The sequence below is a fragment of the Panthera pardus genome, unplaced genomic scaffold, assembly GCF_024362965.1.
Source record: "Panthera pardus isolate Hobbes unplaced genomic scaffold, ASM2436296v1 HiC_scaffold_6, whole genome shotgun sequence".
NCBI lineage: Eukaryota > Metazoa > Chordata > Mammalia > Carnivora > Felidae > Panthera > Panthera pardus.
The window spans coordinates 119,689,717-119,701,805 of NW_026526991.1; the positions used below are offsets into that span (position 1 = coordinate 119,689,717).

A 12,089-nucleotide genomic window follows, 5' to 3' on the forward strand; every position below is an offset into this window, starting at 1 on the left:
ATTAAGTATTTTTTCACATATGTATATTTTTTTTTAAATTTTCTTCTGAATTTTAATTTCACTTATTATATTTATCATTTTTAAGAAATGCACAAATAAATTTTGTTTGGTTTGTCTTTCAAATATGTTTACTATTCATCATCAAGCTTCTTGTTTTTATTTCTTGAAATATATCATATGCATTGATTTTATATTTTATGACTGAAAATTCCTAGGTCTGAAGATTTAGAGGGTCTAGTTCTACTCTTTCATTTCTTCTGGCAGCCACTTATGATCTATGTAAAGATTTTTGATGATGAGCTGTTCAGTTTCTTTGGAGACTTATTTACAAAAAAAAAAAAAATGAAGCCTGGGCTGAAGAGGAATTCTTACATTAAAGATTTTAATGTGATGGGCGCCTGGGTGGCTCAGTCGGTTGAGCGTCCGACTTGGGCTCAGGTCATGATCTCACAGTCTGTGAGTTCGAGCCCCGCATCGGGCTCTGGGCTGACAGCTCAGAGCCTGGAGCCCGTTTCAGATTCTGTGTCTCCCTCTCTCTCTGACCCTCCCCCGTTCATGCTCTGTCTCTCTCTGTCTCAAAAATAAATAATAAACGTTAAAAAAAAAGATTTTAATGTGATTCTCTCAATCACCATGAACACCATCACCATATTATTACATTAAATCAAATGCTTTCAGCTTATGGTGTTTCAGACCACAGGCGTGAATTCAGCTTACAAACAACATGGGCTAGGTTAGGAGTTTTCAGGAGAGATTTTTTATTTCCTTCAAATTTTCCTTGCAAACTGCTTGGGAGAACCTTACTTGAAGTTGTATTTAACCCTAACTGTGGTTCTAGCCTTGTGGTCCCAGATTTATCGTGGAGTGGACACTTGTCACTACTCATCTTAGGTGGACCTTGGGCTCCAGAGTCGTAGGAACCTTTGACAACTCTTGCATTCATTCAGTAAGTCTGACGAATGCCTTCAAGGTGAATGGTAGCTCCGGGATGGAAACCTTGGGTGTCCAAATTCCCTTAGTCTGAGATACGAACATTCGTGTGTGTGTGTGTGTGTGTGTGTGTGTGTGTGTGTGTGTGTTTCACCAGCTAATGGCTACATTTAAGAATATAAGAAGTGGAAATCTTATTTGGATTTAAATGCTGCTCTTATATTTTAATCACCAGTAATCTTTCCATGTCACGTCCATAATCCTTTTGAATTTTATCTTACCTGATTCTTTTCCAGAGACTCCTGCCTATGTTTCCTAGAGACCATTTACTCTTGTACTCTACTGGTGGGCCCAAAAAGCTTAATGAAGTTTTCATCTAGATCTCTTCTCTTCATAGATCTTTTTAAAATTATACATTTCTTCTGATTTCAGTATACTGTTGAACTGATTCTACAGTGTTTTCATGGTCCCTGTTTTATTTACCCTTTTCTCATCCTTGACAGGGTGAGATGTGGTGAAACCCGATATTATCAACTGTGTTCTTTTGTGTACTGCTTAAATCTGTCCTTCACATTTACGGCTGGAAGGCAGGTTGGTGTGCACGGCACCTATTTCTGACCCCAATTTTAGCAGGATTTTTACCATTTTCAGCCCTACCATAGAGGTCACATTTTCTCCTACACTTGCACTTAAAGATACGAGACTATGGAGTACCTTAAAACTTAAATTCCCAGCAGTCATACGGTTGATACTGGCTTCTTTTACCATTTTCATGAAAGACTTGAAGGTACTGAGGGAAGGAACTAGGAGAAGAATTTTCTAGACATGGAAAGGACCATTTGGAAGGCTCTAATAATGGAAGTGTGCCCGGCATGCTCGAAAAACAACAAAGTATCTGGTGTGACTGGAGCAGAGTGAGCAAGAGAGAAAATATAATAAATGCCGTCAAAGGAATAATAGGTTTTTGACTTTTTTTTTAACTCAGAATAAAATTGGGAGCCTTTCAGAGTTTTGAGCAGAGGAATAAGACAATCTCACTTAACATTTTACGAAGGTCACTGTTGTCATTGACAAGAGTCGTTTTTTTTAATGTTTATTTATTTGTTTTGAGAGAGAGAGCTAGAGAGAGAGAGAGAGAGAGAGAAGGGGGGGTGCAGAGAGAGAGAGAGAGGAAGAGAGAGAATCCCAAGCAGGCTCTGTGCTGTCCTGCCTTGTAGAGCCTGACACAGGGCTCAATCTCACAAACTGCAAGATCATGACCTGAGTTGAAATCAAGAGTTGGATGCTTCACTGACTGAACCCCACCCAGGCGCCCTTCACTTAACATTTTAAAGGAGCAACTCGGGCAGTTCTGGAGAGCTCGGGCGGTGGGGGGGGGGGGGGGGGGTGGGGGGGGGGAGAAGCAGGTCAGGGAGCCATGAAGTGTGCTGGTGACAGACAATGGTGTGGCCTGAACTGCCATAGTGAGTAGAGGGGCAAAATGAGGTAGATATATGTCTGCAGTACTAGGTAATACTAGGTACTGTGCAGTACTAGATTTTAGGCATATGTAGCAGACTAAACGGATCTTAAAAGCATAGTACTTATTCAAACTACTTAGTACTTAGCAGGAGAAGAAACACACAAGGTATACTGTGCGTTATTTTTTAAATTATTTCTTAATGTTTGTTTATTTTGAGAGACAGAGACAGAGCACAAGCAGGGGAGGAGCAGAGAGAGAGAGAGAGAGAGAGAGAGAGACAGAATCCAAAGCAGGCTCCAGGCTCTGAGCTGTCAGCTTAGAGACTGACACAGCACTTGAACTCACGAACCACAAAAGCATGACCTGAGCCAAAGTCAGACTCTCAACCGACTAAGCCACCTACCCAGGCACCCCTTCGCTTTGAATGTAAGATGTGCTTAACATCGTTTCAAAACTTTCTAAGTCTCCAAAAGAGAAAAGTGCCACCAATTATACTGTGACACTCCAACCATTGCAAGATACATCCAATTTTAGGGATGTTAAAATACCAGAAAACTATGCCTTAGAATCAACAAAATAGGATATCACGTAGCACCACTTGCAAATTAAAAGGCACGCGCGAAATTACATGTTTTTGCAAGAACGTATCCAAATAAAACACACACATAAAATATTTAAAGTGTTTCCTTGGGGTAGTAGCAAAGAGTGGGAGTGGGTTCTGGGGAATAGAAAAATACATACAAACACACCTGTGTGCAGACACGTATACATGCACACAAATCACCAAGATAGAAGCTTGGAATAGGGAAGATTTCACATAAATCCGCAGTATACATCCATGGATCTCAGACCTCTTTTTTTTCGATAAACACGTGTAATGTTCCTTTGGTCCTTTTTTCACCTGTACGTGTTTAATGTCGTAATGTACTTTGCGACATATGATGCTGGTGACAATTCTGCTTGTTTGCTGCTGCTCCTGAACTCCTGGAAGAGCTACTTTTGGTTTTTCACCATTCGGCTCCGGGGAATCAGGATTACCACTGCCATAGCTTGCCAGAACTAGGAGGTGCCGAGGACAAGCCTGTGACACCTGGCCAGTTACAAATTCTAAACCCCAAACGGGGTGGAGATCATCAAAAGGAGGCGGAATCAGGAGACAGAGGGTAGCGAGACCTGTGAGCGCAGCATAACATAACGTGTAAACTTGTTAAATCACGAAATTATACACCTGAAACTAATGTAACATCGTGTGTCAACTGTACTCAAAAAAGGAAAATGAAAGAAAAGGAAGAAGAGTCAGAAAAGACATTGAAGAAAGCATTTTTCTTGAATCTTCTCTCAAGGTAGTCCAAATAAGGGAGGGGGTCTGTCTATTCCGTGGGTATCAAGGAGAGGATTTCCCCAGCCATATTTAAGCAAATAAATCAGGACCTTAGTTTTCAGATCTTAGTTAATTAAGGGTCGAAGAACGTTGTACATCGTTTGACTTGATGATCCTTTCCTCTTGAAAACACAAAACATACCTTCTGTGCCTTTCAGAAATTAAAACCTTTATTTGTGGAGTCTAAAATGAACCTGATAACAGACCGTACTTCCTCTTCAAGCGATCATACACCTGTGGTAGGTAGATTATTTTTTCTCTGTTAAACATTTAATCAGTTGCTATTATCCACCCTCAGTAATGAAACCTTTTCGTTTACCTGCAGCTAGACAACAAGGACACGGATGTAGTCAGTGATCAGACATATTTTTCCCCGTCACCAAAAGGTAAGTATCATTATTGTTGGAAACAACAGTTCACACGCAGAACGGGCACTTAGTCTAGATTGAGATTTCCTTCTCGTTGTTATCGCGAAGCGTTTGGAATTCTGGGTGGATGCTTTCTTCCGCCAGTTTATGAAACGAATACTTGGATATGCTGAATAAAAGAATGCTAATGTGCATTTCTGAATATCAATCCCTGCTAACTGAAAATGAATTTAATCACACTTCAAAACGGGAAGCGGTCTCAGTTGAGATCCTTTTCTATTTTATTAAACTATCACAAGCCTGAAGCTCGTGTTGAATTCTCATTTGTCCATTTTAAGAACCAGAAGAAAAGTATGACTATTTCTAGCATACTTTATGTCCCATGGGTCCTGACGGGGCTTCAAACTGAATTCTTTTGGAACCAGAAGTATGTTTTGTCCATAGGCTTCTGGAGGTCTTTAGGAAATAACCATGCTTCCTATTCTCTAACAAACAAGTTAGGCGAACAAAATCTGACATTATTCATTTGAATTCTGTTAGTTTGCTGATGATAACCAAAGGGTGTCAGTAATTTCTGTTTTTCTGTCTGGGAATGGTTAAAAGTAGACTTCTATAATGAATATTTATGCAAGGGAGAAGTGTGGGATAAGAGGTTTTAAATCCTGGGCCCTAATTTTAAAATCTGCTTTTTGAAACCTACATTGTGCTTTAGCAGAGGGGAACCTTTCTTCTGGGTTTCCATGCAACAGAGAGGCTTTTTCTTTAGTGCTTATATTGTAGGTAGTGTCTGTTCTAGATGTACCTGCCCTGGGTACAGAGAAATCTTCCAACAATGATAGAGCTGTTTGCTTCCCGGGCTGCCGTTTACATTATAGGAACACCAGACTCTATGCCATGCAGCTGCTAGCTTGCAGAATGGCAATCTTTTCTTTCTTTCTTTCTTTCTTTCTTTCTTTCTTTCTTTCTTTCTTTGAGAGACAGCGTGCGTGCACATGCCTATGCACGCACACAGATGGAGGAGGGGCAGAGAGAGAGGGAGACACAGAATCCGAAGCTGGCTCCAGGCTCTGAGCTGTCAGCACAGAGCCCGACATGGGGCTCCAACTCACAAACCGTGACCTCGTGACCTGAGCCAAAGTTGGACGCTTAACCGACTGAGCCACCCAGGCGCCCCAGAGTGGCAACCTTTATAAAGGCATCTGAAGTTAAATAAGTTTAGATTAAATAAGATCGGACCTGTTGAGTTGTTGGAAATTCTAACCCACACAGCAAGTTACTTCTGAAACATCATAATGTATTAGGGTAAGAGAGGCTCTCAGGATTTATTCTAAAAATCTAGATTGTCGAATTCGGAACCTATGGGTTGCCTGACATTTTAATTAGAGAGTTTAATTAACAGCAACATTCCATTCCCCAGAAATCCAGTTGACGTTTTCGCCTCCAAAATTGATTTTCCATTTTTCAAAGGTCCATTCAAAGTAGCACAAATTAACCTTGATGGCCACCTCGAATACACGGTAGCTCCGGCCAGAACAAATGCTGTCACTCCCTTTCCTCAGCCCTGAAAATGCAGGGTTATTTCCACCCTTCATTACTCTTTTGTTTTACTAAATAAAATCGAATGTAAATGCTTTTTTATGACCCACAATCTTGCGGTACTCCACAAAGCTCTCCCATCATTCTGAACGTTTATCTGCATTGCACTGGCGATGTATGTGACCGTGTTCACACCAAACATCTCTGGACAAAACCCCCGAAATTGCGTTCTACTCAATCTCTGATACAACTTTGACATGCCGCGTTGTTCCCTTTGAAGATAGCGTGGGGAGATAATCCAGTTAATAAAAGTCTCTTGTTAAGTGGATTCCAGTTAATCCAAAATTTACTAGAAATACATATTCTTTTTTTTTTTTTTCTAAATTTTTTGTTAATGTTTGTTTTTGAGAGAGATTCAAAGACAGAGACAGAGTGCGAGCAAGGGGAGGGGCGGAGAGGGAGACACAGAATCCGAAGCAGGCTCCGGGCTCTGAGCTGTCAGCACAGAGCCCTATGCGGGGCTGAAACTCGTGAACCTCAAGATCATGACTCGAGCCGAAATCGGACGCTTAACCGAGTGAGCCACCCAGGTGCACATAGAAATACGTTTTCTATTTGTAATGAATGGAAATGAATAAATGAATGCCAGGAGGAAAACTGAATTCTAAATTTGCTAATTCGGAGAGTCAATGAATCTCACTAGCACACAGGTTACTCCCTTCAGGCCCCCAGGAAATAGTTTAGTACATTTCTAGTATTTTCGAGCACAAATTCACAAATACATTATTAAAGAGCTGTTTAGTTACATTATGATTTTCTATAGCATGGGGGATTACTGTAACCTGTCTGGTGACAGACCCCCAAATCAAACTCTTTAAAGTCAGTGTTGTATTGAGTTCCATTTTTTAGAACATGCAAATCAAATATTAATATTCTAAATGCTTACTGAATACTTAGCCTCCATGTTAACAGCATCCTCAGTGTTCCATCAGAGAACCCGAGAGGTTATTAGATCGTGCTTTCGCACCACAAGGTACTTTTAATACTTGTGTATGGCTAACGTTTAGTGGAAGTAGGCGCCGTTGTAAATGTCTTTCACGTTTTAGCTCTAGTCCTCACAAAGCCCTAGGAGGTTGGCATTCTTGCTTTCCCCCGGTCTACAGAGGAGACAGTGGGATACAGAGAGTTTTAGTAGGCTACCAGAGTTGTACCACAACAGGTGGCATAGCTGGATTCAAACCCAGACAGTGTGGCCCCAGAGCCCTGGCTTGTCACCATCCAATTATATTGACTGACCCCAAAATGTATGCGTGATATGAGCCCCATTCTCAACCACACCCAACGGGGAAATGAGGGACGTTAGAGAGAAGCCATGGAGGCCAACAGACTTCAGTTCACATCCCAGCTCCAACCGCTCGCTTACTGACATCATCTCAATTCCCTCTGCTCTGTACCATGGGATGGTGACCCCACCTCATGGCTTTGCAATGAGGATTACATGAGATACACGCCATGTGCCTAGCGAACCCCTCTTCTTACCTTTCCTCCTGAGCTATTGACCAAATTATCCCCAAGTTCCCCAAGTAAAGTCCGCGAACCTACCTTTCAGCCCATCACACGAGTCATAATGTCCTCAGCACAAGGCTACTCTGGTGATTTAAAAGAACTAGTCTCTCCTCTAATTCTTCAGTAATTACCTTTCTACCAGCCGGGAGCATAAGAATAAAATTGACCATTCGTATCAAAGTACACAGTAGGCATTTTGAAAACGGTGACATTAAACATAAAGTATAGTTTAAAACGATGTTATATCAGGGGACACATCTCTTCTAAGCAGCTTGAAAATAACTTTTTGTGTTGTGGCAAGTTTTAATCCAAAAAATTCTAAAGAGAACGAAAGAGAATCATTCATGCGACATAGAAAAAGAGATCGCTAAAAAAACAGAGAGAGAGAAATACATTTTTGTCAATATAAGAGAATAAAAAATGAGGTATGATACTATCTGCAAAATTTCAAAGCAGTTTTTACGCAGTAGTAATTATCCCAAGAGAGCCCAGGTAACATTATTAATTTGTTTGCTACTTAGCGGTGATAAAATTTGGGATCTGAACTGCCCATTGTATACTGTGGACTGCCACAGATTTTATGTACTCAAGAAGACCTTTCTCACAGCCCAGTAATTAGGTGCTATTGACATTGTAATCTTTGGAAATGTTCTTAATGAGCCCCAAAGACACGAATCTCATAGATAAAACCTCAAAGTAACACTGACCCTTTAAGTGGCTTGTCAGCAAGAGAAAGCTCAAACATAAATATCTGAAACACAGGAGACACCCAAATTTAAACCTAGATTACATTGTTTTGTTCATTCTCTGAGACTTTCAAGGAAGACATATTGAAGAGGTGATTTTAAAGGCTTTTAAAGAATAGTGGAACAATTGTAATATATTTGAAATAATTCAAAAATCTTTCTTTTCATCCTTTGAAGCTCTGGACTCGAAAAGTATTTTTTTTCTAAATGTGTTTTCCACCAACTTGTAAAGATACATGTTCATTGAGAGTGGAGTTCAGTGACTCCTGTTTTTGTTGTAAACACAAAAATAACTTTACAAATCACGTAAGAAGTTGGAACTTACATAAAAAAATGAAAAGCAAAAGAAATTTCAGACATAATGTTAGCATTATTTTATATATTGCTTCTAGAGTGTAACTATAATTAATATAATTTAGTAAGGTTTTCAAATTCATGTTCAAATGCATATTTTGTAATATTACTACATACACTACATATATGCATAAACAATATATAACATCATTTACCGTGTAATTGATAGCCATTGTGGCTATTAAAAAACGTTAGAAGAAGGAATTAGTCCATCAATATGAGTTAATGCCAGGACTAAGCTGATTTACTAAACATAATATGTTAAGGGGTCTGTAAATGTTAATGATGTCACTGCAACGAAGCTTCTCTACTATTTTCCTATTGTCACCAATTACCTATTATTCAAATGGTCTATTTCCAAGTTATGTATGTGATCCTTACCTTTAAGATTTGGGCTGATTCTCAACAACCTTTCCTTAGGAATCTTGCTTGCTCTTCATACCTATGTTCTAGAGATATGTTCTACTCAAGGTCTGGGATTTAGGAGATTAGATGATAGTTAAAGCCTGGACGATCAGCGGTTTGTCTCTTAAAACACCTTCCCAAATACCATGAATTCTCAGTAGCATAGAAAAGAGTGAAGATGACCAGTTGGGTTAGAGAACTTATCACAAAAATCAGAGGTTCTCTGTGTTACTGAGGCTCTGTCCATGGGTTAGAGGGGGATTGAAAAATGTGAAAAAGGAAAATGAAAGGTAATCCATCCTTTGAAAACACAGTGTTAATCTTTGAAATGAGTAAGCCGGCAAGTTACTTTGAATTTGTAAGATCATAAAACTTTGAGTTGGAATGGAGTAGAAAAGAGGGTGAAGACTAATACATATTCTGAAAGTACTTTATTAATTTGGCATCAGAACTGTCTTGTATTAACTTGGTCTGGTGATGCTTTTAAGTATATGTGGGCAATGTTTCATTTAACAAATGCCATTACACACATTCGTAATTGTGCCCCAAACTGATAGGTAGAGCTCTCCAAAAGTATAAAGTGTGAGACAAGAACGCTTTCTGGTGCACACCGTTAGTCACGCGTTGGACCACGAGTTGGAATTCAGCAGCCTCCCTGGATCTCGTGAACATTATTTTATCCCACACCTTAGCTGCCTGCCTGTTAGTTACGAGGCCTTATAAACCATATAAGCCTCTGTGGTGGTAACGAAGTATTGAGAAAGGGTTTAATTAGTGCAGAGACAGTGGGGAGTAATTTTTAAATTTAGGAGTGGTTCTGTTACAGAAATGACAAAATGTTACAAGATATTGTGTATAGATTCATGCAAATTTGTGGGCATATCAAGTACACCCTTCAGTGGGCTTGAAATGATATCTTGGGGTGCAATAGATATCGTATGAGTATTACTTTCAACTGGAGGGACCCCAAGTTTGGAAACTGAGGAAACTGAACTCTGTTGATTCTAATAGCTTGTCTGAAAGTCTCTTAGCGTGTCTGTTTAGACAATCACATCTATAATTTTAAAAACTTGTGTCTTCCGATCTTCATATAGCGATTATTTTTTCTTTCCTTTTTTATTTTTATATTTTTAACTTTTTAAAATGTTTATTTATTTTGAGAGAGAGAGAGAGAGTGAGCGCGAGTGGGGGAGGGAGAGGGGCAGAGAGCACGAATCCCAAGCAGGTTCCAAACTGTCAGCACAGAGCCCTACATGGAGCTCGAACTCATGAACCCTGAGATCATGACCTGAGCAGAAACCAAGACTCAGACGCTTCACCGACTGAGCCACCCAGGCGCCCCTATTTTTTCTTTTTCTTATTGCACTGGCTAGGATTGTCACTATGATGCTGAACAGAGAAGTCAGGGACACCCTTCTCTTGTTTCTCTCTTAATAGGACAAATTTTGAAGTGTCACTATTGCAATATATTGCAATATATTACAAGAATTAATTATATTCTCTATGCTGTACTTTCTATCTCTGTGACTTATTTTTTCCATAACTGGAAGCCTGGACCTCCCCACTCCCCTTCACCCATTCTGCTCATTTCCCCACCTCCTTTGCCTCTGGCAGCCATCAGTCTGTTCTCTGTATTTATAGGTTTGATTCTGCTTTTATTTCATTTTTTTCCTTTATTTTGGTTTTCAGACTCCACATGTAAGTGAAATCATTTTGTCTTTCTCTGTCTGCCTTATTTCACTCAGCATAATGCCCTCTAGGTCCATCCATGTCGGCACAAATGTCAAGATCTCATCTTTTTTGATGGCCGAGTGATATTTCATTATATATACCATATATATACATATATATACATAAACATATACATATATATATATTCATTATATATACCATATGTGTATATCTATATGTAAATATATGGCATATATATTCATTATATATACCATATATGTATATGTATTTGTAAATATATGGTATATATATATGTGTATATATGGTATGGGTTCCTGGGTGGCTCAGTCAATTGAGCTTCTGACTTCAGCACAGGTCACGATCTCACGGTTTGTGAGCTCAAGCCCCGCCTCGGGCTCGCTGTTGTCGGCCTGTCAGTGCAGAGCCCGCTTCAGGTCCTCGGTCCCCCTCTCTCTGCCCCTCCCCCACTTGTTCTCTCTCTCTTAAAAAATAAATAAAAACATTAAAAATATGTATGTGTATATTTATATAAATAACATCTTCCTTACCGACTTACCATACCTATCAATGGACACGTGGGTTGCTTCCATATCTTGGCTATTATAAATAATGTTGCAGTAAACATAGGGGTGCATATATCTTTTTGAATTAGTGTTTTTATTTTCTTTGGTAAATACCCAGGAGTGGGATTACTGGATCATATGGTATTTCTATTTTTAATATTTTGAGGAACCTCCATACTGTTTTCCACAGCGGCTTCCCCAACAATTTCCACTAACCGTGCACAAGGTTTCTTTTTCTCCACATCTTCACCCACACTTGTTATTTCTAGTCATTTTGATTTTAGCCACTCACATGTGTCTCACTGCTGTTTTGACTTGCATTTCCCTGATGATTAGTGATGTTGAACATATTTTCATGTGCCAGTTGGCCATATATATGCCTTCTATGGAAAAATGTGTATTCAGGTCCTCTGCCCATTTTTGATCAGAGTATTTAGGGTTTTGTGGCATTAAATTGTGTAAGTTCTTTATGTATTTTGGATATGAACCCCTTGTCAGATGTATCATTTGCAAATATCTTCTCCCATTCAGTAGGTTGCCTTTGTTTTCGTTGGTTTCCTTCACTGTTGCGTTTTATTTTGGAGTAGTCCCAATAGTTTATTGTTGCTTTTGTTTCCCTTGCCTCAGGAGACATATCTAGAAAAATGTTGCCATGGTCAATGTCAAAAAAATTACAAGCTCTATTTCTTTTCTTTTCATGTATATATTTATGTATATTTATATGTTTTTGTGTATTTTGTTCTGGCCTATTTTGTATCATAATTTTTTTAATGGACACTATCAATTATTTCTGTGATACACATATTTCAAAGTTTTTGTTGGACTATGTTATCAACTAAAATTTATCTAGAGTGAATTCATGTTCTCACAGCTTATCTTGCTATTGTCTTTACAAGCATTCTATTCTTTTGTTTATTTTGGAACTTTGGTTTTCAGGCTCATTTCCTTCCTCCTTCCTCCCTCCCTCTGTCTTTCTCTCTTTTCTTTTGTTTTTCTCTTCTCTTCTCTTTTCTTTTCTTCTCTTTTCTTTTCTTTAATTTTCTTTTCCTTTCTTTCTCTCCCCACCTGAATACAGCTCTGTGCCTG

General features: G+C 39.2%; 1 protein-coding gene across 2 annotated transcripts in view; it reads left to right on the top strand.

Moving 5' to 3' along the window:
• CUNH10orf67 (chromosome unknown C10orf67 homolog) overlaps positions 1 to 12,089 on the top strand; it is a 165,367-nt gene that overhangs the window by 135,992 nt on the left and 17,286 nt on the right. For both annotated transcript variants that reach the window (XM_053895154.1, XM_053895153.1), the window contains exons 15-16: positions 3,932 to 4,012; positions 4,099 to 4,159. In XM_053895154.1, the coding sequence (XP_053751129.1) occupies positions 3,932 to 4,012; positions 4,099 to 4,159 (142 nt within the window). The remainder of the gene's footprint in view (positions 1 to 3,931; positions 4,013 to 4,098; positions 4,160 to 12,089) is intronic.